The sequence below is a fragment of the Canis lupus genome, chromosome 1, assembly GCF_048164855.1.
Source record: "Canis lupus baileyi chromosome 1, mCanLup2.hap1, whole genome shotgun sequence".
Taxonomy (NCBI): Eukaryota; Metazoa; Chordata; class Mammalia; order Carnivora; family Canidae; genus Canis; species Canis lupus.
Genome location: NC_132838.1, coordinates 66,789,316 through 66,806,267, shown reverse-complemented (window position 1 = coordinate 66,806,267; position 16,952 = coordinate 66,789,316). Strand labels below are relative to the sequence as shown.

The 16,952-nt window shown below is 38.6% G+C and overlaps 1 protein-coding gene across 3 annotated transcripts in view; it reads right to left on the bottom strand.

Moving 5' to 3' along the window:
* RSPO3 (R-spondin 3) overlaps window positions 1–16,952 on the bottom strand; it is an 83,694-nt gene that overhangs the window by 32,844 nt on the left and 33,898 nt on the right. For all 3 annotated transcript variants that reach the window (XM_072833317.1, XM_072833327.1, XM_072833337.1), the window contains exons 3-4: window positions 16,787–16,933; window positions 10,774–10,971 (exon numbers count right to left, since the gene is read on the bottom strand). In XM_072833317.1, the coding sequence (XP_072689418.1) occupies window positions 10,774–10,971; window positions 16,787–16,933 (345 nt within the window). The remainder of the gene's footprint in view (window positions 1–10,773; window positions 10,972–16,786; window positions 16,934–16,952) is intronic.

Genomic DNA, 16,952 nt, shown 5'->3' with positions numbered 1-16,952 from the left:
AAGTAATTTGAAATCTGTCATTTTTAACCAAAATGTCCTGATAAATACAGATGGGGTAACAGTAAGCTCGGTGAAAGAAGATTTATCAATTGGGGATATATACTGATATATTGATTTTCTGTTAGAGAAATAACCACCTTTATTAGCAAATGTTTTTTGAAGAAATTGAAAGAAAGAAAAAGCATGAGGAATGGGGTACTTTACAAAAAAAAAGTAAAAGGAACTGAACTGCAGATTAAATGGAAAAAGAGGGGCACCTCGGTGGCTCAATGGTTGAACATCTGCCTTTGGCTCAGGGCGTGATCCTGGATTCCGGGGATCGAGCCCCACATCGGGCTCCCTGCAGGGAGCCTACTTGTCGCTCTGCCTGTGTCTCTGCTTCTCTCTGTGTCTCTCAAGAATAAATAAATAAAATAAAAAAAAATAAGTGGAAAGAGAAATACACATGGAAGGGAGTAGAAACACAGTGGGTTAAGAGATTTTGATGACTTTGCCATTTACACCCATTTTGTACACGTTAATGATAATAGCCCACCGGTGGCAGACACTGTGCTAGATACTTCATGCTTAGATTTGTCCATCTTTAGAAATTACACCTCATCCTACCTGGGGTCTGGTTTGACAGCAATGTATAAATATCAAACCATTTGAGTGGTGCATTTCCATTCATGATGCAATGAATCCATTCAGGATACGATATGGTTCTAATGTAAACAAGTGTGAGCATGTTTCTGTTTCAGTGATATCACAGAATTTAGTTGTGATCTGGTTGTATTTGCCGGCTCCCGAGAGGCCTGCGTCCTTTCTGCCAGGCTACAACGATCTACAAAGTAAGTCTGTAACGCTTCCACGAAAAAGTTGCTGGAGTAGAGAGAAAGAGGACAAGATAATGATCTACAGAAAGAATAATTCTTTTGTGCCTTCAACTGTTGGGAGTCTTCTCTGCCAAAGAGGTTTCAGCAACACCAGCAGTTTCAAGGAGTGGCTGTATTGGGGAGGTGGGAAGGAGGACAGAGGCATGAAAGGAGGAAGTGTGTTTTTGCTGGAGAAATGTTTATTTTGTAATTAGCAAAGGACAAGAAAACTCTTTTGGAAACTATATTTGGGGGCCCAGAATTTAAATTTATGCTGATGCTCTGTGAGTCTCTCTCCAGGGAACCCTCCTAATTGGCAGGGATCTTAGTTGGCTAAAACAGCCTGCAAATGAAGCCAAGGTCTTGGGGTCATTTCTCCAAAGGGCCCGTTAAGTCAGCTCTGTTCCATAGTCACAAGCTGTATCTTTAACCCTACTTAGCCATCTTACAAACACATATTAGCACATAAACATGGTGGTCACAGAAGAAAGACTTATACTCGCCTTGAGACCAACACAAACGTACGCAGGGATATTTCATTTTTGCCAGCACCAACGGACATCTTTGTGACTGTGTTGGCGAGCTCCAATCAAGACTGCCGCTACTGATGGAGCAAATTGCAAAGATGAAAACTCAACACAATTAAATGCGACCAATAAGCTGATCATTGGGGGTTACTACCCTTGTGGAATGAGACATCATGATGCCAACGTCTGCAGTAAGGGATCTGTGATGGGAGGGGCCTTTGCCTTTCTTGTTCAATGCTATATCCTTAGCCTAGCACACAGCTGGTGCTTCAGTAAATATTTGTTGAGTGTATGAAGGTACCTTGGCCTGGACTTCTATTTATTCTTCCTATTATTCCCATTACGAATCGGAAAGCACAACAGAATATTGTATATATAGAAACAGAAATACAACATCTCCCATATTAACCATTGTGTGTGTTTTTACAAGGGAAGAGATAATAACTTAATAAAAACAATGTTGAGTGAATGAGCCATGATACTCATGTAAGCGCAACCACGAGAAAGACCACACGGGTAGATGGCAAAAACAGTTATGGCTCTCAATCATCCCTGTGTAGGCACACCACCTTGCAAAGTAACTTTGTAGCTTCTCCCACCAAAAGGTGGAATCTGTCTTCAACTCTTGAATCAGGACTGGACTTAAGACTTGCACAGGCTAACAGCATGTGGTCAAAGTGAAACTGTGCCAGTGCTGAGCCTCATCTCGAAAAGAGTTCCTTCTACCACCCCCCCCACCGCCCGCCCACCGAACCCTGTAGATCCCCTAGCCACCTTTCGATGACAAACCTAGTATCATTTTCTCAGTCCTCTAACCAGCCAACCGCATGAGGGAGCCTGGCCTGAACGCACAGTGGATCTCAGCCAGAACCACCTACTCATATTTGTTGTTCAATCAACAGCTATTGTTTTAAGCCAATATGTGTTGGGGTTATTTGTTATGTGGCCAAAGCTAACTCAAACAACTTCCCCTTGTGCACAGGATCTAAACAATGGCCAGATCACTGTTTGCTTAGGGACTGAAGAATGCTTTGTATGGTACAGCTACTACTCTGTTCAATTAACTGACCAGTATGTGCTATGTTACTCATACCAATGGGTTGAAAAGCATTCGTTATTTATAAACTTCACAACAAAGAAATCCCAGAAAATAAGGCAATTGCAAGGATAATTTATTATAAAGGCTTTTCTTAGACTAGGGATGCTGAGGTATCCCTCAGCAACACAGCAGAGAAGCCTAAAAATCAATGGATCACCGTAGCAAGGAGGGGACTGCACAGATAATGCTAACATGTAAGTATTTCCCCACATGGATTCGACCAACATGGAAAAGGTCTCAAATATCTTAGTGACAAAAATAGAATGATATAAACATGGCATTCATTATAAAGAGATCATAACTTCTGGCTGAATGATAGAAATGGTATAGTGCCCAGGATTGCAAGGCATGAAATAAAAGGCTTCTCATTTTCTACAGAGATTTTCCGTTAACACCAAGAAGTTTATCAAACATGTCAGAGGCATGAAACAGAATTGTCATTTCCTTTTTTCAACATCTATCTAGGTGCTGACTACCATCCTTTTGCTTCATCAGTACAGAAGGGAGTAAACTGCATATAAAGGATCATGGCATGGTCTGCAAATCACAAACCTGGGCAGCTGAGAATCCTCACAAAGATCCTGCCATTGTAATGCCAATGTCAGAAGAAACAGTGAAAAGGGCTGGGGCATACAACAGCAGCTGTGACTTTCTTTTATCTGGTTGGATAACAAATTCTGACACTTATCCATTGACTTTACAAGCAGATTTGATGCTTCAAGGGTTCAATGGGAGTTGGTAGGAAAGAAAAAGGAATAATAAAAGTTAAGTAGTATAGCTAAGAAGCAGAAAACATAGTCAAATAAAATAAGGGAAGACGCCATGAGTGACCATGATCGAAAGGATCTGAAGATGATCTACGAATTTATGGGGGTCTTGAGAGATCAATAGTGGTGCCTCCATCCTTCAAAAACAGTAGTGCACCTGTACTAGTTTTAAGAATCTAATATTTAAATTAGGTTGAGGTATATGCAAACTGTAATCTTTCAATCAAGTAACAACCACGCTCTAGGTCTGGTTCTATACTGAACAAAATTAAGAAAGAATTTTGAAGTATTAGGTTAAACCATATAAAACTACTAATATTTGGGTCCATTTATGACCTTGAAAAGTGGCAATTTTATATGGTTCAACCTAAGAGATAGGAGAGTGTTTAGAACAAGAGATGGGTATCACCACCTAATTTGTTTCCATGAAGAGCACGGTTAGTAGTGATTAAACAACTGCAGGCTTCTCCACTGAGGACACTAAATGAAAAATGTGGCTTAGCTTTTAAGAGGAGTATGGACATTTACATTAAGAAACGTCTCTCTGAGACTGAAGGGTGTTATTTACTGTAATATACTACCTTTCTTGGAGGTTTTAAATATACTTGAATATTTTTTGTGCTGGACTATTTTAAATTAAACAATATTAATTTTTAATAAAGTTGGTTATTCCCGTTACACTGGGGAAGAAGATTTCCCCCCTCTGTTCCACCATCTTGTCCTTCTTACCAAAGATTCATACCTTTTGAGGGTTTTCATTGGTGGCAATGGTCTGCTCCAGAATTTGAACAAACAATCTATCTCAGTAGGGGCTGGGTAGGCCCCAAGAAGGGATAACAGAGAGATACAGTTGAGTTTATGGCAGGGTTTCTCATGCTTGTACTATTAGCAGATAGTTTTCTTTGTTTTTTGTGTTTGTTTGTTTGTTTTTTAAGCCGATAGTTTTTGTTGTATGCAGCTGTCCTGTGCAATGTAGTATGTTTAGCAGCATTCCTCCTGTATCTAAATGCCTGTAGTATTTTCCTTCCCCAAGTTGTGATATTCAGAAATTACCCTTGGGGAGCAAAATCACACCTGGTTGAGAACAACCCTCTCTAATGCCCTTATTATTTCTCCCCTGTATTTTCTTGAGTTTTCTCTGACCTATCTCAGAGGGCTAGTCTCTTAACTGGGTGTAGGGAAAGAGCAGAAAGCTCCCATCCTCCAGTGCTTACACAGGATGAGCGTCTGTAGGCCAGCTGGTCTTCCTCCACGAGGTGAAGGTGGGGAGAGGACATCATTTAAATACTCCAGCCAACTGGCATACTACAAATTTGAGCTAATGAATCCATCTATTTGGATTTTGATGAACTGTTCTGGGAATCTTTGCTAAATGTCTTGTTTTGAATTTGAATGAATATTTAATAGAAATCCTTCCTGTAGAAAACTGGACTTTTCTTTCCTGGAAAAGTTGTTATAAAGATTTTAGGAAGCAAACGAAAAGAGAAGCAAGCCTAGGAACAAAGCAGACTCAACATTTTTTATTTGCTTGATTTTGAAATACTGCTGTTGCTGTAACTTTAGATAGAGCGCTCATGATAAACATGATGCGTATTTATAATACTGGTATTTGAGGAAATCATTAATAACAATTATAAATTAACGTATAACACTTTTCCTTAATGGGAAACCAAGATGACTTTTACAACTTTGCTTTTAATTTGGAGAAGGCATATAAGGTGACTTATATTTAAATAATGCAATAAATCCCACACATTTCTTCCCTGGAAGTGTCTCTGGACATTTTATCTACGAGCATACCTCACTTTATTGCACCTTGCCTTATTGTGCTTCACAGATACTGTGGGGTTTTGTTTGTTTGTTTGTTTGTTTTGTTTTGTTTTATTTTTACAAATTGAACGTTTATGGGAACCCTGCATTCAGCAAGTCAACTGGCTCCATTTTCCCAACAGCAGCTGCTCACTTTGTGCCCCTGTGTCATATTTATCCCTGCAATATTTCAAACTTTTTTATTATTATTGTGTTTGTTACAGTGATGGTTGATCAGTGACCTCTGATGTTAGTATTGTAATTGTTTTGGGGCACCACATACCACGCCCACACAAGACAGCAAACTTAATCGATTTATGTGTGTGCTCAGACTGCTCCATTGGCAAGTTGTTCCCCCATCTCTTTCTCTCTTCTTGGGCCTCCTTATACCCTGAGATACAATGGTATTGAAACTAAACCAATAAATAACCCTACGATGGTCTCTAAGCTTTCAGGTGAAAGGAAGAGTCACATGTCTCTCACTTTAAATCAAAAGCCAGGTATGATTAAGCTTAGTGAGAAAAGCATTTTGAAAGATGAGATACACCGAAAGCTGGGCTTAGTGTGCCCTTTAGCCAAATTGTGCATGCAAATAAAAAGTTCTTGAAGGAAATTAAAAGTACTACTCCACTGAACAAATGAATATCAAGAGAAGCAAAACAGACTTATTGCTGACATAGAGAAAGTTTTATTGCTCTGGATGGGAAAATCAAACCAGCCACCACATCTCCGTAAGCTACAGCCTAACCTAGAGCTAGGCCCTACCTTTACTTGATTCTGTGAAGGCTGAGAGAGGGGAAGAAGCTGCAGAAGAACATTTTGAAGCCACCAGAAGTTGCTTCCTGAGGTCGACAGAAAGTAGTCTCCATAACATAAAAGTGCAAGGTGAGCAGCAGGTGCTGATGCTAAGCTGCAGCAAGTTATCCAGATGACCTAGCTAACATCATTAATGAAGGTAACTACACTAAACAAGGGATTATCAACACAGACCAAACAGCCTTATATTGGAGGACGACGGCATAGAGCTTTCCTAGTTAGAGAAGAGAAGCGAAGCCTGAACATGGGACTGAATTGTTGCAAGCTCATGATCAAACTTGGATGGATGAGGAGTTGCTTCTCACGGATGAGCAAAGAAAAGGGGTGTTTCGAGATGGAATCTACTCTTGGTAAAGGTGTTTGAAGATCGTTGACATGACAGTAAAGGATTTAGCATATGACGTAAACTTAATTGATAAAGCGGCAGCAGGGTTTGAGAGGATTGACTCCAATTCTGAAGGAATTCTATTTGTGGGTAAAATGCTACCAAACAGCATCGCAAGCTACAGAGAAATCATTTGTGAAAAGAAGAGTCAATCAATGTGGCAAACTTCATTTTTGTCTGATTTTAAGAAATTGCCACCGCCACCCCAACCTTCAGCAGCCACCACCCTGCTCAGTCAGCGGTCATCAACATCAAGGCAAGACCCTCCACCAGCAAAAAGATTACGACTCACTCATGATGATCGTTAGCATTTTTTTTTTTTTAGCAATAAAGTATTTTAAAATGAAGGTATGTACTTTTTTCAGACATACTATTGCACATTTAACAGTCGACAGTGTAAACATGACTTTTTATATGCCCTGAGAAACAAAAAAATTTGACTCATTTTATTGCAATATTTGCTTTAGTATGGAGACAAACCCACACAGTACCTCTGAGGTATCCCTGTATTTATATTCTAATGGTTCCCTTTCTCTTTCTGCTTGGAGGGATGCTATTTCTTCTTTAATTAAGAAAGTAGTCCCTGACCTATTTCTTCTGTGACTTTGCTCTTCTTTCTCCTTTCTATCCCAAGATCATGCAGTGCACATAATTAATCGGTATCTTCTTCATGCAATTAGCTAAAGCAGTTCTTTCATTCTTTGTGAATTTCCCCAAAACCCAATATCTAGAGGAAATTCCCTTCAGTTAACCAAATGTACAAATGAGTGAGGAGCACGTTTCGAGGTCCTCCTTCCTCTGACCCCTCCCTGTACTCTGACACACATAATATCACCCTTTTGCATCAAATACAGGCATATTTCCTTGTCCTGTTTCACTTCATCTACGATGGTGTTGCCCAGTATCAAAAAGAGTCAATATAAGTTGACAACAATTGAACATGCATCTTCTCCTTGTTTACTTCCATTTCAATATTCTGTTTTAATGCACATGTCAGACTAGTCTATATGTCAGCCTTTATACTCTCTTAATTTATATGGTATATATATCTGACATTTGAGATAGATTGTTCTGCTGAGATAGGTTCAAGTTAGAAAATATTGCAAAGGTACTAATTTCTTATTAAAACTGGTAATTGAAGGAGAGGTTAAAACTGATTCGAAGGTAAGGGAAAAATTCTAGAAGATGCAAACAAATAGTACATCAGACAAAAATTTAGGGGGCTATAAAATTACATTTATATCCTCATATTCATTTACTATATTCTAAATGTGAGAAGAATGTTAGTAAAAAAAAGTGTGTGTGTATAAGATTTTGCAACCATTTTTTTTCAGCATATGTATTAAAATACATCTCACAACTTGAAGAATTCATTCTGTTCCTAAAAACTACTTCCTCTGATTCAGTTTCTTTGTGTACATTTTGGAAAGTCATTTCTGGATCTTATCATTTTTCCCTGGAGACCTTGCCTTTGGCAACTGCAACACAGCAGAAAAAAAATCCTGAACACATGCTCCATACCTTTTCCAAATATGAGTTATCTACCTCTGTCTATTGTGAGCCTCTTAGACAGGGATGATATACTTAAGTTTAAATTCAAGATTTTCAGGCTAGATTTTATTTTAAAAACCTAATCTTTTAGCTTACTCATCTAGAAATACTGAAACCATGAACCTAAAAGATCTTATTTCATGAGTCTATAAGCAGTCAGGAGCAACTTGGGTTAACAGCTATTTTAGTGGTAGAAGAAATCAAGCCTTTATCACTTCATAGTATTTATCTCCATATGTCTTCATACATATTTATAATATATATCTCAGAAACTAAATGAGAAGACTGCAGGTAACATTATTATTTTGATATGATGTTTGATATAGTGTCTTGTCCAGAGTTCATTATTACTGTTCTATTATTGGTTTCTTCGTGTTCACAAAGAATGTTTGGTTAAGTTATCATCAAGAGAAGTGAAGAAAACTATTAAGTTAGAGAAGCAAGAAATCAGGGGAGGAGTGGTTTCCTTCCTATGTTAAATTTCTGAGCCACTTGAGAAAAATTTTTGAGACGTATATAAAGATGAATAAAGATTAAATAAAAGTGCAACTAAATCGGGAATTTAATTATAAATGTGAACCACCTAAGTTTTTCTAGTTGTACGAAGTTCTCTTTGTGAATGTAAAATGTCACTGTTTCGAAGGTCGAAGAGGAGGAAAAAAGACCAAAAGAAACTTTTAGGCCAAGCTAATGTCACGGGTTATTATTTTAAACTTCTTGTGGCATTATTTATCTTATCTGTAGCCGGTTTAAAAAACTGACATTTTCATTGTTAACATTTAAGTCAGGTCCTAGAAAAATATATTAGAAGATCACATTCTCAAACGAAAAACTAGCATCATAATTTAATTTTTCTACTGGGCAAGGTTTTCTTCACTTATATTTTAAAAGTTAAATATACTGAATACTGGTTAGTAATGTAGAAACTTTGTGAAAGAATAATATGAGCAAGGACCACCTGTAAGTCATTAAATATCGAGAAAATTTAGCAAACATAAGTAAATGTACGGCTATGGGAGTCTACCAACAAGCCGAGTGATGAAATATTTGATTTCCAAATCCAACTTTTAAAATTTAAGATGTTTTAAATTAATTGGTAACAAATGCCAGAAAGACCTTTTTCACCAGCCAACTTTCATTCCTTAAACCTAATTTTAATCAAAACCTCCTACAAATTTACAAAAGCTTGAAGTTCCCTTTAAAATCATCCTTGTCTTCAAGAATTTTATCACATTAACTACTTGATTACTAATAGCAACAGCAGGCTGAATACATTCTGATAATGGCCAATTATTCTGGTAGAGGGAAAGACATTTTGCAAAGTAGCAGTGATCCAAGTTCTTTCTTAAATGAATAGTGTTCAAGTTTGCGCAACACTCACCTCTCTGTTCCCACTGAATTTTGTTCGTGTATCTATAATCTCCCTTTCATATATGATGTTGTGATTATCTATTTAGACATCTCAACCATCCACTGGAACCTCATTATACCTTAAGGATAAGGATGGTACCCTATTCAGTTGTGAATCCCCAAGATTTAGCACAGTGTGTGGCCACAGAGTAAAAATTCAATAAAAACCATGTTGAATGAATGAATAAAGCAAAGGGAGTTCAACTCCAGAGGTAGCCAAACTCCTTTCAAGCTGCAATTCATTGAGAAGATCATTTATTGGTTCAGTAAAACTACCAATAGGTTTATCCAGCTACATGCCATCTTTGTAGGTAGTGGAGTGGAGGACATTAGTGAGAAAGGTGGAAAAATTATATTTTAAAAGCCAACAACTGCAGATCTTCTAAATGGAAGCTAAATTACCCTAAAAACATCATATGACATGGCCTATTTCTTCTTGGCAATCATAAGACTTTAGAACAGGCTCTAACACAGAGTTATTTATTATCGATCTAATAGATTATATAATCTGATAAAGTTAATGTAACATAAAACATATCTGGGGATCAAATGTCATTAATGCTTATATTATAAAATATGCCCTGGTCATCTACTTCAAATGTAAAATCAGTATTAGAAACTTCTATTAGGGCCCCTGGCTGGCTCAGTCAGTTAAGCATGCAACTCTTGGTTTCTTTTTTTTTTTTTTTTTTTATTTATTTATGATAGTCACAGAGAGAGAGAGAGAGAGAGGCAGAGACACAGGCAGAGGGAGAAGCAGGCTCCACGCACCGGGAGCCCGATGTGGGATTCGATCCCGGGACTCCAGCATCACACCCTGGGCCAAAGGCAGGCGCCAAACTGCTGCGCCACCCAGGGGTCCCCAACTCTTCGTTTCAGCTCAGGTCATGATCTCACGGTCATGGGATCAAGCCTCACATCAGGCTCTGTACTCAGTACGGAGTCGGCTTCAGATTCTCTCCCCCTCCCGCTCCTGCTAACTCTCTCTCAAATAAATAAATAAATAAATAAATAAATAAATAAAATCTTTAAAAAAACACTGTAGAAACACATATACATTTAAATATTTTTAGAAATACTATGTAACCCTTAAAATAAGTTTACTACAAAAGCTTACAGTCTAATTGTACTACTTTGATTTGTAGGCAACGGAAAAGAGTAAGTTTACGGCTGGTGTCTCTTCACTATGGATTTGTAGCAAATGGCATTAGACCTTGTGTTTATGAGGCTTCTCAAAAGTTTTCTAGGTACTTGAAGGGATGATAGGAAAGATAATGACCCAAAAGAAAAATATAGGCCTAAATATCTATAATTCATCCTTTTTCATCAAGATCCAATTAACACACTTCTATAGTAGTTTATAGCTTTGATATTAGACTCCGTTGTTTAAAATTGCACATTTAATATTCTGTAATTTACAACCAACATAGGCTTTGGCTGGTATACATTTTGGGGTTTTAGACATGAGCGATACTAAATGTTTCCTAAGAAATAAGTGAAATTTGCATCAAATTATGAGGATTCAAATAAGCACATTTTTCTAGTATGATTGTACCTCGTTCTCCCTTCTGACACTTCTTTCTTTGCACTGTACACTTTCTTGTCTCACTGGTGGGGGGACACAGGTTACCCTTTGCTGATGGATGCTGTGTTATTTCTCGGACCCGTGTTTCAGTCCCTCTTTTGAAACCACATGTTTTCCCCTTCTTCATGCATGGACTCCACGGACTCCATTCACTGGCCTCACAGTGCACTGAAACAGAAGAGCAGAAACAGGCTCAGCTGGCTCACAGATATATTCACGATTGCTCAATAAACAAAAAGGTTTGCTTCTATCAATATTTGCTCTAATTCCGGGAAATCCTGTAGAACAAACTTGGACAAGATGACTTCAAAAAAACAATGAGAAAGAGAAATACAGGGACATAATGTTTTCCCATTTTTAGTGTTCATCATGTCAGGTAAACTTATCCTTGCATTCAGTCTACTTTTCACTCTAGATTTATAAACCCAGGCACTAATATAATTGTAATTGGCCAGTGCTTTATAATTTCTACAAGAATTGATTGATCCTGACCATAATTTGATCTAGAATTATGCTAGAGATCAGCTTTTCAAACTAGAGCGTGCAACAGCATCACCTGGAGGGCTTGTTGAAGCACAGACCACTGGACTCCACCCTCAGAGTTTCCAATTCAGTTGTCTGGGATGGGGCCTGAGAATTTGCATTTCCAACAATACACTTTGAGAATTTCTGTGCTCGAGAATGTTTAAGCAAAAGAGGCATCCTGGTCATAGGCCTGGATTCACGGCCTTTTCCACTTCATATGCAGGTGAGGACTTAAATTTTATCATTGATTAACAGAGATGGTTCAGGCAGGGAAGTATCTATTTTAAGTGGATTCCGATTCAATTTCAGCTGATAAATTGGTTCTAGCATTAACTAGAAGGAGTGATTTCTAAGATGAACAGATGTAATTTTTCTACAGCTTCTTTTGTAGCTCTTCCCCTTTTTCTGTATGTATTAATCTCCTTTTCAACCACAGCTTTCCAAAGTCTTGTAACAGATTTCTGCACTTCTAACAAAAATAAGTATCTGCAGGATGCTATCATTCTATTCATGTTCCTGCAAACTTCCTAGTTTACACTAACTGAAACAGTTTGCAGCAATAATTCTTTAGATGATATAAGATTCTTTCCACAAAACACGTTTCCATTAACTTTTCTCTTTGCCTTCTGATTTAAAAGATTCTTATTTTATTTTATTTTTTTAAAAGGTTTTATTTATTTATTCATGGGAGACAGAGAGGGAGAGAGGCAGAGACATAACACAGGCAGAGGGAGAAGCAGGCTCCAGGCAGGGAGCCCGATGTGGGACTCGATCCCAGGTCTCCAGGATCAGGCCCTGGGCTGAAGGCGGTGCTAAACCGCTGAGCCCCCCGGGCTGCCCAAGGATTCTTATTTCAGAGCAGAATGCTATCTTTTATGTAAGCTCAAAAAATAGAATCTAAGTGTTTTAGAAACCTAAATCCTTTTGCCATACATCTTTTCACATGCTTTTTACAGTTACCAACAGGTACCTGAATGCAACAGAATTAAAAACAAATGGCTGGGTAAGTGAATTTAAGTTTCTGTGAACTTAAATGAACTTTATGGAGCCACTCTTTAACCAGTTTTCATGTTCAGTTATGACACAACATTTTTAGTTAAAGAATAGAGCAATGAAGTCACTTAATGATATCAAATCTTTTGCTAGTTAAGAACAAATCTCCCATTCTGATACTAATGATACAAAAGCAATGGATCTTTAGCACAAATAAATAAAACCACCCCCAAAAAAAGCAAATGGAAAAGTAAAAATCAAAGTTTGTGAGCTACCACTTTGTCTAGTATTTGGTTAATGCCAGAACCAAGAGTTCTAAATTAGAAAAAAATTACATGATGTGAAAATGACCAGAACTTTGGTGCTTTTTTCACACTTGCAAAGGTGGTCTAGGCAAATGCATATTTAGACTTAAGAAAAAACGATTTTATTTTTTAATTTATTTTAAAAATTATTTATTTATTCATGAGAGACAGAGAGAGAGAGAGGCAGAGGCAGAGGGAGAAGCAGGCTCCATGCGGGGAGCCTAATGTGGGATCACGCCCTGAGCTGAAGGCAGATGCTCAACCCCTGAGCCACCCAGGTGTCCCAGAAAAAAAGATTTTTAAAATTACAGCTATGAGTTCTTAGATGATAAATGGTTCTAAAAATGTGGTTTTTTTTTTTGTTTTGTTTTGTTTTTGTTTTTTTTTAAAGAGTAGTCTCCACAACCAGTGTGGAGCCCAACGTGCGGCTTGGACTCAAAACCCTGAGATCAAGATCTGGGTTAAGATCAAGAGTTGGATACTTAACTGACTGAGTCACCCAGGTGCTCCTAAAAATGAAATTCTAATGACAATCTTAGATAATTCCATTGAGGAAGAAGGAGGAAAAACATTTAAAACTGATGAGTTCAGATAGTAAAAACGCTCTAATAAGAGCAAACAGTTAAAAAGCCTTGAGGGGAAAGAATTTCTCCCGGAGAAATACTGTAGAATGAATCTAGTGTCTAAAAATATTTACGGAAAACTAGTATCTTTGGAAAACCTGAAAAGGTAACAAAATAGGTGATTTAAGTTATATTCAGGCTGCTGTTGAATGATGCAGAACTGGGGCGTCATTTGGGCAAGAAGCAACTAAGAAAAAACAAAATTGCTCACTTTCTCTATTTCTTCTATTTTTTTGCATGGAGGACAATATTAACACTGGAAATATTTAACTAGTCACTAATGAAGCAAGGATCTCAAAAAAGTAATTAGCTTCCTGTCCCCGGAAGTGGTCATGCTGTGGTCGGTTATCAGTCTGGAATACTATAAAGGGGGTCCTTGAATTGGGAGAGAAGCTGAACTGAATGTTCCACCAGTAATGGCCTCACAACACCATTACTCGTTAGCTCTCATTCTTGTTGATCAACTGCGCGGGTCCACTGAGAGCGTAGTGAGGGCATGTTCCTTGCTACTCCCTATTTAAAGTTTTAAAGTTGGATGCCTCCCTCTGTGGATACTTGAGTAAGACCCACTCCCCAAGAGGAGATGACATGATTATGGTGCGGGAAGGAAGCAAATATCTAGAGCATGAAGTAGAAGAACTATATTCTTCTATAAAATTGGGTTTAATGGGATGCCTGGGTGGCTCAATGGTTGAGCGTCTGCCTTTAGCTCAGGGCCTGATCCCAGATTCCCAGGATCGAGTCCCACATCGGGCTCCCTGCATGGAGCCTGCTTCTCTTCCCTCTGCCTGTGTCTCTGCTTCTCTCTGTGTGTCTCTCATGAATAAATAAATTTTAAAAAAATCTTTAAAAAATATTGGGTTCAATGGGCATTCATGCCAACTTTAACAGCAAACCATGAGGAGTGGATGGATATGTTGCAACGTTAAGGCTTTCACCCTCGCTCTCTATCAGGGTGGTATTTTCTCTGTTTATGACTTTTCCTCTTAATAATAATCTGAGTAAGAAACGAGTCTCACAATGCAAATTTCAGCTATAGGAGGGACACATTCTTCAGTATCTTCTGTGAGCACCAGAGAGCCAGAGTCAAGGCACTAATTATAGCACTGACAGTAAGTCACACCGTGTCCTTGGAATCATTATTTCAAGCCCTCGGTCCTAGTTTCATATCTGTTAAGGGACAAGGCTTTAATGTCCCTTTGCGATAAGCAAGCAGGTCACCATTTCTCACGACAATTCTGGGGCAAGTACCAGTCATAGCCCACTGCTTGTTGGATAGACAGCACACGATGCGAGGCATCCCTCAGGCCAAGCTACAGGGGCCAGCCCTGGACCAAAGTTGCAGGTTTGCACTATTGCTGTGTCCTAGGTCGTTGATACCTAACTGTTCAAAGAGCCACATTCGCTAAAATGGCTTTTAGGTTGCTAACCCCTACTCTAAAACATATGCATTTCTTTCTCCCCCTCCCCCAATTTTTTTTTAACATACGTATTTCTTAAATTTAATTGTATTAAGAAATAGTTTTTGTTGGGACGCCTGGGGGCTCAGCGGTTGAGCATCTGCCTTCAGCTCAGGATGTGATCCCAGGAGTCCCACATCGGGGTCCCTGTGAGGAGTTTGCTTCTCCCTCTGCCTGGGTCTCTGCCTCTCTGTGTCTCTCATGGATAAATCAATAAAATCTTAAAAAAAAAAAGAAATAGTTTTTGTCTAAATAGTAGCATAACTTACCAGTAAGCTTTACTAGTTAATCTAACAGTGCCAGGTACTAAAGGGTCTCCATGAGAGAAAAGCATTAATACACTTAGGGTAAACAGCTTTTCAAGGACTGAATGCTACACTTTCAACAACTAAGGAAGTCTAAACAAGCACCCCTTTTCCTTGGTAGAGAAATACCACAAACTTTCTGCAACTCAGCCTGGATTTTTGTCCTTTAACACTCCACAGAACTGTTTCCTATTTCTTCCACAGTTTGGAACTTATTACCTTTAATCATTAGCCCTCAGGACTTATAAAGAGATGAACGTGAAGTGCTTTCTCATGTATGTTTTACCCTATTTCTAAGTTGTTTCTCTGTGTCTTTATTGACTAGAGGAAAAAAAAAGACTAAACCAAAATGAGCCATGAACTGTTTCATGCTTGCTGTTTTCCAGATGCTTCTGAAATTATCTTAAAATATCATCTATTTGATTTATTCTCCTACAGACTTTGTTTAGAAATAAGTACTTCCCGTGGACCTGAAACAGTTAAACCACCACTTTATTACTCTAGCACTTTTGATTCTAATGGACCTATCTGGGGGGACCCCAGGGGAGTCCTGGAGACTATCTTGTACTGAATCAGGAGGACATTTGTGTGCATATGCCAGTATCAGTGCAGCATCAAAGGTTCTTGTAACTCTTGCCTAGGGGATTTCGAGATTTAGTATGCTGTTTTCCCATTTGGTTCAGCATCTGCTCCCCAACTGTTCATCAAACTTGTAGCTGTAGTAGCTGCGCAACATTTAAAAGATGGAAAATAGAGCCTGACAGTGATCCGTTATTTAGACAAACAACTGGTCTCAGGGACCTCCCCTCCAGGAAATACAGCCTGCATTTAATCAGACTCTGTGACTGTGTCCTTCTGTCAGTTTGAGTGAGTCCAAAAATCCTCTCCTTGTTTCTCAATACCTGTGCAAGCAGGACGTTTCAGCAAAGGAGCGCAGGAGGAAAAAAAAAGTCAGATTTTTAACTATATCAGTTCCCGTTCTGTAGATCTGTGGCTCATCTACTGAGTGTCAAAGGGTTATATTCAGAGAATGTTTTCTCCCCTTGGAAAAACAACATTGCTCACTGCTGGACATTAGACCTAGGTGCTTTGTGAAACTCCTGTTCTAAAGTGGACATTTCGTTCAAGACCAAATATGTATTTGTGTATATGCATAGTCCCGTAGATATGTTTATAACACATAATACATATGCACATATCTGTAATGAGTCACTGCAAATAGAACTTCATTGTCTCATAAGGCTACAAACTAAATCTGCCAGGATCAGAAGAGCTGAAGCAGTTACCAAGAGTCTATAAGAAATAATGGAGCAAAAATGAGTGGGAAATATCAGAAAGGGAGACAGAACATGAGAGATTCCTAACTCTGGGAAACGAACTAGGGGTGGTGGAAGGGGATGAGGGCGGGGAGTGGGGGTGACTGGGAGATGGGCACTGAGGGGAGCACTTGACGGGATGAGCACTGGGTGTTATTCTATATGTTGGCAAATTGAACACCAATAAAAAATAAATTTATAAAAAAATTAAAAAAAATAATAAAAAAAGAAATAATGGAGCTCCTATAGGGTATTAAATTATACTGTGACACATGCTGTGTCAGGCTGTGGAAACTCCGCTAAGATGGTATCTTTGTAAGGACGGATGAAGACAGCCCCTTGGAAATAGTCCCTCACATCCTTGTGAAATGGGACTTTGAGCAGCACTTCCACGGAGACTGACATTATCGTCCGAGGTGTTTCTCCTCCCCGGTAAATTTTAGAGTTCCTTCTCACCAATACTGACGCACTCCATGGTATGGTTGTTGGCTTCCAACCCTTCTGGGCAATTGTCAAGGCACTTTCCAAGGTGTAAGTAAAATCCACTTTTACACTTTGTGCAGAAATTTTTGTTGAAACAGGTATCACAGTCAGCTTTGCATTCTGAAAGAGAAAAAAAAGA